Below are 13,972 nucleotides of genomic sequence, written 5' to 3'. Positions count from 1 at the left end.
AAGCTTAGTTTAGTGACGTGTTAGAGTCCTCCTCAAGGCGATCCCCTTGCTCTAGCATCGTTGTCTACTGTATACGCACTTTTCAGCATTAATAAAAGCTCCTTTCTGAAATTGGGTGTGCAATTTGCTGTTGTGTGATTGTTCCTCCCTATTGTGATTCCTGTCGGCGCGCTGCGTTGGTGCCGAGCGAGAGTGTGTGTGGAGATTGGCGGACGTAGTCAGCGGACTACTAGCCACACGTTGCGCTTTGCGAAAGGCACCTCGTGAGACATGGCCACACCGTGTGATGTTTATTTTTATTTATTTATTTATTTTGAAATAAGAGCAATAAACTATCATTAATTGAAATAAACCGATTACGATTATAATTATTTATGTTGACATCAATATCTTTGATATCTAAAATTATGAGACCTCAAATTCGCGATGTGATGCTTAGATTGAAAGATAAAATTATAACACAGAAATATTGATTGACAATATATACAAAAGTTCCCACAAAAAGGAGATTCCACAAAAGTTGATTGTGAAAATAATCAATATGTGATGGAGATGTGCATGTGAACTGAAAATCCACCGACACCACGTTTTAAATTGTAATGGAAATTTTATATTTCACCCACATATTTATTCAAATTACAAAATTGGCCCTGCTGATTGTTATTTATTTTTTCCAATGAAAATCTCACCGGAAATTGTGCCAAGAATTCTGTATCTTGAAAATGCAAACTGCCAAGGTTTCGATTATTTTTCATTATTAAGTTGGATGAGTTATTCAATATATATTTACAAAGTATTTTTTTGTATTATAAATTTTGATTTTTATCGTCAATCCAATATAAATTACTATTTCTCTTAAATAAGGAATCGTTTTATTTTAATAATTAAAAAAAATGATCGATAGATCTCGATCGAATAAGATAATTGCGAAATTTTTTTTGAATTTCTGTAACTTTTATATGGTGTGTGGAAGTGTACAAAAATAATTTATAATTTTAAAATAATAGTTAATAAAATCTATTTTATATTCGATGAGGGATATAATAATCAAAATTACTGAGGATGCCATAATTGAGTAAGCAAGATAACTTCTCTTACCCTTTCTAGGCTTGGTAAGTTATCTTGATTTATCAATAGCTCAACAGAGTTTGATGAATGTAAAATCGTTCATGCTAAAAGACAATGCGAGATATTGTTAGATAAGAGATCTAATTCAATAATATTCAGCTGTATTTATTAAAATAATAGAGTTTGATGAATTCAAAATCGGTCATGGTCCTGAAAAAACAATGCGAGATATTGTTAGATAAGAGATTTAATTTAATAATATTCAATTGTATTTATTAAAATAAACGACGATTAATTCAACCATTTATTTAGGCGGATCGAATCATTCAATCCAAACAATTTAAATAAATATAATACAATTAATCAAATAACTCATATTATAAAATAAAGGACATTAAAGTAGAATTTTGAGGTGGGAAGAGTGAAATGAGCATAGTATGTGAATTAGGGTGTGAAAATTGCAGGAAGAAATGGGGCGGGGGCCATATCTATACCCATCACAACCCACAATTATTGATGAGGTGTGAGCATGTTGCAGGAGAAGTTACTATACATAGTAATTTCTTCCATCACCCGCGCTGCCGCTCACACTCCAACCATTTAACCAACAATTCAAGATCAAGAAACACACAGCGAAAATGGGGTCTCTTTCTCTCCCCTTTCCAGCCCCTGAAGACGAAGAAACGAATCTATCCAAAGCCAAATTGGATCAGACCCATTTGCTCAATCTCTTCAAATGCCAGCAGAAGTACCTCAACCATTTCTTCCAAAACCTCGATCTCTCCCAAACCCTAACGTTCACGCAGACCCTCTTGAATGCCAGGGGAACCATTTTCTTTTCTGGGGTCGGGAAATCCGGATTTGTGGCGCAGAAGATCTCGCAGACGCTGGTGTCGCTTGGTGTGAAGTCCGGGTTTTTATCCCCTGTCGACGCGCTTCATGGGGACATCGGCATTTTGTCGTCTAAGGATTTGTTGGTTCTGTTCAGCAAGAGTGGGAATTCGGAGGAATTGTTGAGGCTTGTGCCTTGCGCCAAGGCCAAGGGGGTTTATTTGATATCTGTGACGTCGGTGAAACCTAATGGGTTGGCGGGGTTGTGTGATCTGAATGTGCATTTGCCGCTGGAGCGAGAATTGTGTCCCTTTGATCTGGCGCCGGTGACCTCCACAGCGATCCAGATGGTTTTTGGGGATACGGTTGCCATCGCGCTTATGGGCGCTAGGAATTTGAGCAAGGAAGAGTATGCGGCGAACCACCCTGCTGGGAGGATCGGAAAGAGTTTGATTTTCAAGGTGAATTTCTGGGTTTTGGTTTTATTCTTCCTTTTTTCAAATCTTTACAATTTTATGCCATTATGGTTGCAGGTGAAGGATCTTATGAAAAAGAAAGAAGAGCTTCCAGTTTGCATGGAACATGATCTCATCATGGATCAGCTGGTCGAGCTGACAAGTAAAGGCTGTGGATGCCTTCTCGTTATAGACGACGATTATCATCTGCTAGGTACATTTACTGATGGTGATTTACGGCGCACACTGAAGGCCAGCGGTGAGGGAATTTTCAAGCTAACGGTTGGGAATATGTGTAATAGGTATATTTCTCTGCTCATTGTCCCTGAAACAATAGTTACAGCTCATTAAAGTATGCCTTTTCGTTACCGTGTTTGCATCTTCATTTAGGAAGATCAGATGAAGACAAGCCCTTGTCATGTCCTTTTGTGCGCACTAGTTCGAGTTTCCTCTGCTCTCTGTGCATTTATGAGAAGAATTACGGAGTTTTAAGTCAGCAGAATTGCCTTACTGAAGGATTAATCCGCGTAAACACTTTCTGAGTCTATGAACACCACTTAATTAACTGATTTCCAACTAGATTCTGAGACTCAAACAAGCCCCTTTTGTGCTACCTCAATGTGTATATGTAGCTTAACTACCATTTCTTCATGAAGCTGAAGTCCGCTATTTAATTGAGTGCATAATCATGATATGTAAGCAGGCGACCTATAATCACTTCTAAGCAATGGAGGGATCTTATATTTTCTTATGCTCTGGCGAGAACCGCAATTTGTTTGCCCCTTCTATTGACAAACTGGCTTTCTTTGTTCTAAGTTGAGTTGTAGTCCTGATTGGGCACAGAGCACTGGGGATTGCAATTAAGCTGCTTAATGGCATGATGAAGCAATTTTGGGTTAGAACCGGACTTTCATACAACACAATTTATGGTTTTTGGAGTCTATTGACCAAGCATGGCCAATTTCCATCACAAATCACTTTTTTTTTTCTTTTGCACCACATATATGTGCCTCTTCGAAATTGTTCAAGTAGATTCTGGAATGAGTTTCCACTCTGCTGATAATGATTTGTTGGTTTTCTATATTTTGTTGTCATGTCTTCTTTCCAAGTTTGTTTGTTGTATCTAATCTAAGTTCCTATAGATTTAATTTTACTTGATGTGTGGCTTGACACCCCAGACCGAATACCCAGATTGCTATTTGTCACTAGTCATATTTTTCCTATTTTCAATTTCACTCTACAGTTATAAGCAATAATTCCTCCTCCCTAATTAAAGAATCGTTAAGCCATTATCTTACTCCAAGCAACAGATACTGTTGCTTTATGGTTGGGTTTCTGATTGGACTTCTCCTCATTTATTGGCAACTCACTCTGATTTCATTGTTACAGATGTTCAGATTACTGTCTGAAAGATCAGTGATCTTAGTCAATTGTGTCTGCTGCATGTTGGGTGGGACTTGACTGGGAGACCAATCACATTGATCATATAGGATTTTTTTGGATAAGTAGGATTCACTTTTGAGTATGGGAAACAAGTGCATGTCCATGGAAGGAGAGTGTTCTGTTAAAGAGGCCTGGAAGAATGGAGAAGAGGGTGATGGTGGGTGGTGTTCGTTTTATGAAGCATGCTGGTTTTGCAGATCCTGTTCAAATGATACTAATTTCTGACAACATATTTTGTTGTTTATGAACTTGACAAACTTGTGTTGAATTATTGGAGAAGTCTTGTTAGTCTTCGTCCTTCATGGTCCCACATACATGCACATTTAGGTTTGATTTGAAACATGCAACATTCAATCACCTGCTGGAGACAAAATAGGCTTTCAAATTGTTTTAGCTGTGTGGTCATGGTCATCCAGCCTGTCATCAGTATTTGCTTGTCTCTTTGGAAAGAAAGTTAAAAAACTTTATACTATGTTCCAGGAAGCCAAGGACAATCGGTCCAGATGCAATGGCAGTGGAAGCAATGCAGAAGATGGAGTCTCCGCCATCACCGGTGCAGTTCTTGCCTGTCATTAATGATGATAATGTCTTGATTGGTATTGTAACGTTGCATGGGCTGGTCTCTGCCGGCTTGTGATGCTGCAGCAGGCATGCTGCACTCTGGCCTTCACGTCTGTTACATTTATTATTCTTTGTATTATTTCCATCTACCATATCTACATGATTCATTTGTTGGCACCGAAGAGAAAGCAAAATAGACTTGATGAGTAGACCTGAGTCATGCTTGGGTTTTCCAAGGTCGGATGTATTGTATGAAGATTTATGCATAGTATTGTGTATGGTTCAATCGTTAAGTAAAAGATGTTGTAAGGTTACAATATTTGATAGTCCTTCGACCCCATGGAATAGTATTAGTATTAGTAGATTTGCATTTGCATGTTATGTATCAGCAGTACTGCTCCTTGTGCCTAAGTAATGACACAACTCTTATTTCATAGTATCACATCACTGGTGGCAATCCAATTAATATTTCAATATTACCAAAAATAATAAATATATTATAATAATGTGATAAATATCTCCATATTTGCTGTTATTCATGAAATCCTGGCTTGAACTACTCGAAAAAAAATGCGCATTCAGATAGATTTTGGTTAAATACATAATATTTATCATGTGATTAGTTGTTTATATAAGAAAAATTAATTGACAGTAAAATAAAAAAAAGAGAAATTTCCCAGAATTTTTAAAAATCTCCTTTTCGGATAAACTTGTTGAAAATTAATATAAAAAGATAGATAATTTTTACACCAATAAATTCAAATTTATGTCTATTTTCATATTATAATAAATTGTAACTGCCAAAGTTTTTTGCACAAAAATCTGAGCAAGCCCACAATTATTCTTGTTTAATTTTAATTAGATTTAGGCCCGGCCCTGCACTGCCTTATGACTGCGTTAGACCGAACTCAGAGTGAGTGAGTGGTTTAGCTGCAAGCGCCGCCCACCACCACCCATGTCTCTGCCGGCAACTCCCACTGCGCCACCACTCTATTCTCTCTATCCCGCCTGTCAAACCCCTTTCTTCCACCATCACCACTCCCGATCACTTTCCCTCTCTCACACTCTTCCGGTAAGTATTCCATAAGATTTTAACTCCCACATTTACTACTCTGTATGTTAATTTGGGATTTTTTTTTTCTGCAGTTGTTTTTTAGTTCAAGTAGGATTAATTTGAATCATGGTGCATCCTCAACCTCAAGGCTCTTGTTAATTCCGCCTCTTGTTTCAATTTCAAGACACTCCAACGGTGATTATCACAGTGCTGCTAATAGTTTCTAAAGTCTTTTTCTTTTTTTACATTGAATAAGCTTTTGATTGGAAATTCTTCTGAGAAAAAAAAGGGTCTTTTTCGACTATTAATATCGTCTTCCTTTCTTGGTTTTGCTGCCAGAGGGCAGTGGAAGCAGTTCGTACGATCCGGAGCTTCGATCAGTGCTTGAACTTGCCACTGATTCCGAATTATATGAGCTTGAAAGAATTTTATTTGGGCCAAGGTGCTTCACTCTGTTCTTTAAATGGGTTACAAAAATGGATTCTTTTGGATTTTGTAGAGCAATTTTCTTGAAGAAGTAGGTTGACTATTTGGAAATTCACACATTTTACTTTTTGATGCTTGTAGATTTACGTTTTCCTCTCTCTCTTCCATTAGTTCGGACCTTTCTTTGATCATGTGTGTTTTACATATGATAAGTGTGCATTGAGTTTTTGAGATCTTCTTTTGCAGTATGAGTTCTTTTTCTATGCGGAATTATCTCCCTCTATATTGATTTTTCAGTTACTTCAGTCCAATGTTGAAATCAATAACGAAAAGGGCTGATGTTGATCACATTATGATCGGAGAAGACCCAGAGGAGAGGGACTATTTTATTTCAATGCTTGAATCTCGATTTTTGTACCTAGCAGCTGATGCACGGTCGACATTGAGGTTATTCTATAACTTTGCTAAGTGTAGTTGCTATGGTTTTATGCCGTCAATATAAAATGCTCAGAGAGACAGGTATATTTGGATATGTTACTGAAAAAGTATTGTCTTTATTGGTAAATAATTCTTTCCATACTTACAATGTATATATGTTAAAATTTTTCAATGTATCGGACAAAATTGAAAAATATTTGAACCAGTTACGATCTTTACCATATTGATTGATCATTTGTACATGAATATTAGATGTGTGCATATACCTGTTTCTCTTTTATAATTGAACCCCTTTAAAGACTTTCCAAAACGATAAGCATATAAGTTAATAATAGTATCACATTGATGGTCCTAAATGAACTTAGGCGCTAAAAGGACTTCTCATCGTCACGGCATCAATTAAGTAAATAGTTGTTTCTGAATCAGTGGCAATGCAATGCTTCAGTTGCTCAGGGATTGGTGTTGGCACATAGTATTATCTTTTCCCTTCTTTGGGAAGTCAAAGCTTTTCAGAATCTTCTTTCTAATCTGACATAGAAAATATATGGCGGTGACGAATCTGGAGCGAAAAAGGTCAAGTTGTTGTCTTGTTTCTTGCCAGGGGTTGGAGACCATCATACAGAAATGTGTTGCTTGGGATAAGGAAAAAGTTAAATGTATCTTGTTCAGCCAAATTGTCTGCTGAAGATCTAGAAGTAGAGATTTTCCTTCATCTCTTGCAAGAATACTCAAGGTAAAGAATTTCTCTTGATTCCTTTTCTTTCCCTATTAATCTCCAGCGCGATGAGTAATGCATTATCAAGAGAAGTATTCTGTAGAACCAGTGCCAGATAAAGATCGAAATGTGTTTTTCTTGTTTTAAATGTTATTCTGAGTGCCTGAATATGCACATCAGAAGTAAGACAAGCCATTGCTTAGTATACTCAAGAATATGTTTTCTTGATGTTTACTGTTATTACTTTCCATAGTGAAGAACCAGGAAGTTCTTCAAGCTCTAAGGGCAACTCAAAGAATTCTGATGGGTCCAATAACCTAGAACTGGGACTCAGCCAGTGGAAGGTACAAAAGCTTGCAGCTCTAGGGATTGGAGCGGCGGATCTACGCTCAATGGTTTTGAAGGTTTTGTGGTTTTCATTTGAGAACCTTTTCCTTTCTTCCTCTCTGTTGGGTTCACTTGAGTTATTTATTAACTGACTCTTTGTACTTAAGGGAGGTGGGATGCTTACATTGGAGAAATTGTTGGAATCGGTAAGAGATAATCCTTGATTTATCTTGAAATCTGGTTTTTAATTTTCATGCTGATGCAGTCCCCAAGTTGTTTCAGTTAGGAGGGAGATTATCAGGAAAGATGATTACAGAAGCTGCAAAATATCAGATGAAGAAAGAACTTATTAGGAAGGTCCTCAATCATATTCTTGTACTTAGATCGTAATTTTTAAAGGCTAGAACATAAAACTGTAACTTGGCATGGCTTTCCTCATGTGGGCCTTCTGAAATCTAGTATTTTCATTTCCAGGGTGGACAGTTAGCAACTATCAACCTGGAATCGGGAGTGGCATTGCTGGCTGCTAGACAGGTCTTTTTGTTGGGTCCTTCTATTTTATTTCCTTAAACGATATGGTTGCTTCAATATCAGTTTTGTCTTTCAGTTTATTGGTGCATATCTTTCAGAACAATGATGTTCACCATGCTCATATTTTTATACAAGCAGCCGCTATTCTTAATTTTTGAAGACATTTTGTTCCTTAAATTTCTTCACTCGCCCTCCATACACATATACAGGAGCATCCTTTTGTGCTTATTAACTATATCTAACTCGACACTTCCCAACTCAACATCCAAAAATAATACTAGGAGAAAAGAATTGAGATGCCTGAGCAGGCCATCAGAAAAGCAGCTTCCGTTCTCCTACTTATAACTTTAGTTTCAGTGTGAAGAACATTTCAAGTTTGGATTTGGAAGATAGTTACTTCCATATGGTTCATAGCTGCTGAATTTGTTCAAATGTTGCTATGAAGGTTTTCCTCACACCAAATACACTTGACAGGGTCTAAAAGCTGCTGCCACTCGGTATCTGGGGCTTAGGAGCGTGACTCAGTTACTTGGTCCAATGTAAGGACTCTGCTTTGCTTTGAAGTCAACGTTTATTGATGTTCATGTGTCAGAGGTGTCAATACTCTGCATCGTCTTGTCTATTCTCTCAGAGTAGTGAACTTCACCATCTCTGATCTTGTCTTATGCAGGATGTGGGGTACCTTGTTAGCAGATGTTGTCATTCAAATGCTTGGAACAGATTACGCCAGGATCTTGCGAGCCATATATGCTTTTGCTCAGGTAATGGAATGATATACAGTTCTGTAATTCACTAGCTGTTTGTTTTTGAGTCACCTACCTTATCAATTTTTGCACGATGGTCATAGTAATGCACTTGAATATCATCTCTCTTCTTTCAAGTTAAAATTTACAAACTTGAATCAATCCCATATAATCACTCTTCTCCTAATTTTCTCTAAAATATGTTTCCTTTTTGTCATTGCAACTTCATTTGCCTCAGATTCGAATCTATCGCTCTCACAAAACAGCATCAGATATTATGTGAGAAGATCGGTGTTCTCAACTTGATTAGAGGCATTTCTTGTTAGCGATTGATTATTTGTGGAAAAGAATCACGTCAATGGAAACTCTGTAAAGATAACCTCTGATTGTACATAAACTTTTTGAACCTCTATATGAAAGTGTCAGCATACAGATTTCGCGAGTTGCTGTTCTTGGTTTTGAAAGTTGATTGTTTCTGGAAATATAACATACTCAATCTCCGTGGATGTTCAGCCGTTCCACCAATACTTTTCCTTATCAAAATCTGATTTAGATTGGACCAAGAGCAAGAAAACTTGTACAGAAAGTGATATTCTTGCTATATTTCTCCATCCCAGAGTTGTTCCAGTGATTTGTATTGCCCCTCTGGGAAAACAAATCTTTCTCCTCTAAACCCTTTAGCCTGAGGAACCTTCTGAATCTTGCAGAGTTCATCAACAGTGAGTTCCCAGTCGAAAATTTGAAGGTTTTGTTTCATCCTCTCCTTGTTGAAACTCTTTACTATAGGAGTTCCTCCCTGCTCATGTATCCATCTCAATGCCACCTTCCACAGAGTTAAAACAAGTCATCAAGAAACTTGTCTTATATCAAGGTTGTAATGAAGTAATCGATGCAAGAACACACAGATTTTATGTGGTTTCTACACCAATTTTTCCCTATGTTCATAATTTTTTGACATACTAGGATAAGGTCATCCGCATATACGTGATGAAATATATCACCTGAGCTATGGTCTTGTTTTTAGCAGCTGCAATTTCTTTGAGAATTGGACTGTCCATGACAGCAAGGGAACCCCAAATAGCACCATTTGCTGCAAGAGGCGACCATGCACATACATGAATCCTCTTCTCCTTGCAATACTCCAACATTTTCTGTTGTTGCCATCCCACATTCATCTCAACCTATAATAAAATTCATTACACACACACATTTGATCTAGTACAACAATAATGTTAGTTATCACCCATTGTCTCTACACAGACACACACACACACACACACACACCTGGTTGACTGCTGGTGGGATGGAGGCAAACTCCAAGAGCTTTGAGAGTTTTGCACAGCTGAAGTTGCTCACACCAATTGACTTAACCAAACCCAATCTGCAACACTCTTCCATCCCCTCCCAAACTCCCTTTGCATCAAATTCAAGCATGTCTTCTTCTCTCAGATTGAAAGGGTCAGCACTTTGCTTTATCCTTATTGGCCAGTGCACAAGGTACAGATCCACGTAATCCATCCCCAGCTTCCTACAAATCACACATACAACACTTCCATGTCAAACAAACCTAGTCTCCGTTTGGTTTCATTTTTTAGTTGTTCAAACGACAACCAAAAACATCACGAACGGCATTCTCATACGATTCCTTCCGACTTGAACGTACAATGATCACTTGGTCATTTTTGTAACAACAGCACATGTGTAATTGTACAGTTCAGACATATTTATAAATACTAGCCCTTCATACCCAAGTATAATTTTGGCTATCTTAATTACTTTTACAAGCACACATTATTTTCCTTACGGCTTCACTAACTTAAACATTTAACACCCTAAAACCTTACCATATTCAGAGATATACACAACAAAATCAAACATGCATATTTATTCTTATATTCCTATCTAAAAAAAATTTTTAAAAAAAAAATCAAACAAAGCAATAGTTACCGAAGTGTTTCCTTAAGGGCAGGCAAGACGAGGTCACGATGAGTGTCTTTTGTTGACAACTTTGACGTAACAAAAACCTCATTGCGGCTACCAATGAGGCCACGCTCCACTGCAGCTGCCACGGCCTGTCCAACGGTCTCCTCAGTGCCGTAGGAGGCAGCGGTGTCAATGTGGCGGTAGCCGGCGGCGATGGCGTCAATGAGGATGGAGGTGAGCTGGTGGGGTGTTGGCATGGGATATGTCGCAGTTCCTAAAGCTAGAGATGGCATTTTGTGGCCGGAATTCAAGAGTATTTCGGGGGCCAGCAATGATTTCTCCATCAAAATACTGAATTCTTGTATGTTTCTTGTAATAATCAGCAACGTTTATGTCTATATATAGAGACATAATTAATTCTTGAAAATAAATTAGGTTGATTTTATGGACATCTATTATCATGTACTCCATTGTGTCCGAATACCATATACACTTTCTTAGGACAGGTTCTTTTGAAAATTTCGAAGCTTGAATTTAGCCGGCTAGCTTACTACCCTACCAATTGAATTTTTTATTTCAAATTATACTATATATTTTACTTTATTAAATATGTATACGTATGATGTGTATGATTTTTTCTTTTTAAATTGTAATAAATAGCGGCATTGTTATGTATGTATATGTTAAATAAATTAGAAGATACAATGAAATTTAAAAGGGCGAATAGCAATTTATCCTCCTGTGATATTGAAAATGAGCACATTACCCCTTTATGAAAAAAATATAGCAATTTACCCCCTATACTTTTTAAAATGAAGCAATTTACCTCCTTATATAGGGAGGTAAATTGTTTCATTTTTAAAAATCATAGAGGGTAAATTGTTGTAATTTAAAAAATACAGGGAAGTAAATCGCTATTTATTTTTTCATAAGGGGGTAATTTGCTCATTTGCAATATCACAAGGGAGTTGCTTGTATTTTTTCTAAATTTAAAATAAAAAATGCAATTCGAATTTTGGTGAAAATCATATTTATATATATGTATAATATTGAAATAAATTTTTATTATTTTAAATATTATATTAGCTTTTTATCATGTTGTTATCGTTCTGCATCTTGCACTTAGAATTCAAGTTTATTTTTCAATGGCTCTCATAAAAGAGGGTTTGTAAGTACTTAAAATGGTGAATTAATTGGTTAAGTGCGACAAACACTTTGTTCCACACTTGCAAGAAGCAACAGAAGTAGTATAATTTAACAATGATGAATCCTAGATAGTATATAAATATTTGTCAATGAACTGTCGCGAAGGGTATTATGATCGTTAATTTGATAGGATAGAAACTAATTTAAAAGAATAAAAAAGATTTAAAATAAAAATTAAAAAAAAAATCATCGAGTATCCGACCAATAATATTTGAATCGGGATCGAACAGCTAAAATAGCTACTCAAAAATTCAGATAGCCTACTGAACTATCTTATTTATGGCTAAAAAGGTAATATCACCTCCAAATCTTTATGGTTATTATATTCTAGTAAACAAATTTAACTCTAAACAATATGATTATGAATATCTAAGTAAACATCATATTGTTGTTGCAATCCAAAATTCACCATTTTATGAACCCACAAATATGTATTATGAGCTAATTATGATGGAATCCACTAGAAAAAAATATCATTATTGACTATAATATTAATGGTTATGACTGAAAATTATAATTAAATATAATTGATTAAAAAAAATTCTCTTTTTCACTTTGAAAAAATTATTTGTCACAACTGAGAGCCATGAAAAAATTATTTGTCACAACAATTGTGCGGTCATGATCAATAGTTATTTGCTATGAGTCTATTACTATTTAATAATTAACTATATTAATTAATTATAGTTAAATATTATATATATATATATTTATTGTAATTTCATTAAAAACATACAACTTGTGATTTTATATCTAAGTGTATCATGGACTGACGCTAATCCAACCCGCCAAAAGTCTCATCACTTTGATCCATGTGTATTGTTGGGAATTTATCCCACAGTGACGAGTCCAAATCAAAGCCCTAAAAAACTATTATAGAGATAATGGTGGGTTTAAAAAATCCTTATACAATAATTTACAGATTAATGGATAAAGAAATATTAACATATAAAAATACACAATATGAAAAGCGGTAAAGTAAGTCAAATTCGCCAAAAGGAGGCCCAACCGCCAGCACCGGCCAGCAACCCTCACGATTGCAAAACCTACAAAGCCACCAAAACACAAAGACCCACAAAGCACAATTTAAGCTTAACTTAGAATTACTCAGAAATCCACTAAAAAATTTCTTTCCACATAGAAAATATTCTTACAAAGTATTTCACAAAAAAAGATTTTTATTATTGTCGTTCTGTATATAATACAGAAACCATAGGAAACCAAAATATATAAATAGAAGACAGAGATCAGAGAGACAAAGAGGTGAGATAGTGAGAGATTTCCAAGAACATCGAAAACGCGAGGAGAATAAAACCAGAGAGAGAAAAGAGGGAGATGAAGAGACACCGGCTAAAAAAAATAGAAGAATAGGGTTAAGTAGAAGAAGGGTCGGGTTTGTGGGCCGTGTTGGATAATGTGTCGGATAGCAAGTGGGCTGCCATCCAAGTAAGGGCTTTTGGTGGGTTGGGGCATAGGCCAAAAAAATCCAACATATATATTATGATATAATGATGATAATCCATCTGTAATGAAATGAAAATTTTGACTTAACATACATAATTTCTTGAAATCCTATATAAAATATGGTACACAGTCACATGGGATGAAATGATTGCTATACTAATTAATTAATTAATTAATTGTACGCAAATTTGCTTAGGTAGGTTGCGTGGAATCTTTGAATTGCCTCTCTATTTATGTACGGTGTATTAATATTTTGGGTTGACCAAAAAATGCCTTCAATCTCTTTAAATGTTCATCATGTGTTACTATTTTTTATTTATTTATTTATTTATTGTGTTTGTTTGACATTATATTATTACTTTTAATTCAATTCTATATGATAAATTTATTGAAATTCGAAACCCTATTTTGATTGTCATTCAATTTGATGTGTTTGCAAAAATATTAAAAATTTATAAATAATTAATATTTTTATTGATAAGTTCATTATTAATCGTGGATTAATGACTTCAAAATTGTAAAAGTGTCGGAAGTTGAAGAAGTTTGAGGGGTATTTTAGTAAATTCATTAAAAAAATTTAATCACTGTTATGACCAAATTTTATTGAAGATTATGAATGAGTTAAAAGATAAATTTAAATATTTAAAAATTGATACAATAACATAATTTTCTTTTATAACAGTATAAATACCTCAAAATTTCAACACAAAAACCCTAACATTTTGATAAGGTGGCAAAGTATATTAAATCAATTGTTTAAGGACAAGAAGTAGATGTTGCTAATTTG

At 35.5% G+C, this 13,972-nt stretch overlaps 3 protein-coding genes across 5 annotated transcripts; 2 read left to right on the top strand and 1 right to left on the bottom strand.

Moving 5' to 3' along the window:
* The first annotated feature begins 1,524 nt into the window (after positions 1–1,524).
* Positions 1,525–4,800, top strand: SETH3 (Sugar isomerase (SIS) family protein). Of its 2 annotated transcripts, none has more exons than XM_011073722.3 (3): positions 1,525–2,360; positions 2,433–2,656; positions 3,744–4,250. In XM_011073722.3, exons 1-3 carry the CDS (start codon positions 1,707–1,709, stop codon positions 3,772–3,774), a joined length of 909 nt encoding a protein of 302 aa, XP_011072024.1. In that variant the 5' UTR covers positions 1,525–1,706; the 3' UTR covers positions 3,775–4,250. The 2 variants fall into 2 exon arrangements, with proteins under 2 accessions (XP_011072024.1, XP_011072023.1); XM_011073721.3 differs by lacking the exon at positions 3,744–4,250 and adding an exon at positions 4,278–4,800 and having other exon boundaries at positions 1,531–2,360.
* Positions 4,801–5,186: 386 nt separating this feature from the next.
* Positions 5,187–9,034, top strand: LOC105157326 (uncharacterized). 2 transcript variants are annotated; one of them, XM_011073719.3, is made up of 12 exons: positions 5,187–5,430; positions 5,505–5,607; positions 5,752–5,854; positions 6,136–6,285; positions 6,878–7,009; positions 7,245–7,395; positions 7,486–7,524; positions 7,601–7,675; positions 7,793–7,852; positions 8,324–8,388; positions 8,520–8,610; positions 8,831–9,034. In XM_011073719.3, the coding sequence occupies exons 1-12, from the start codon at positions 5,314–5,316 to the stop codon at positions 8,873–8,875; spliced, it is 1,131 nt and encodes a 376-aa protein (XP_011072021.1). In that variant the 5' UTR covers positions 5,187–5,313; the 3' UTR covers positions 8,876–9,034. The 2 variants fall into 2 exon arrangements, with proteins under 2 accessions (XP_011072021.1, XP_020547942.1); XM_020692283.2 differs by lacking the exons at positions 5,505–5,607; positions 5,752–5,854 and having other exon boundaries at positions 5,282–5,430.
* A 126-nt stretch (positions 9,035–9,160) lies between these two features.
* On the bottom strand, positions 9,161–10,891 carry LOC105157325 (rhazimal reductase 1-like). The gene is made up of 4 exons (XM_011073717.3): positions 10,540–10,891; positions 9,877–10,120; positions 9,594–9,773; positions 9,161–9,415 (listed from the first exon to the last, which is right to left on the bottom strand). The coding sequence occupies exons 1-4, from the start codon at positions 10,857–10,859 to the stop codon at positions 9,191–9,193; spliced, it is 969 nt and encodes a 322-aa protein (XP_011072019.1). The 5' UTR covers positions 10,860–10,891; the 3' UTR covers positions 9,161–9,190.
* Positions 10,892–13,972: the final 3,081 nt, after the last annotated feature.

Source organism: Sesamum indicum, linkage group LG3 (assembly GCF_026168435.1).
Source record: "Sesamum indicum cultivar Baizhima isolate 11 linkage group LG3, ASM2616843v1, whole genome shotgun sequence".
Lineage (NCBI taxonomy): Eukaryota > Viridiplantae > Streptophyta > Magnoliopsida > Lamiales > Pedaliaceae > Sesamum > Sesamum indicum.
Note: the sequence above shows the minus strand (reverse complement) of the source record. Positions and strands in the feature narration are given on the sequence as shown.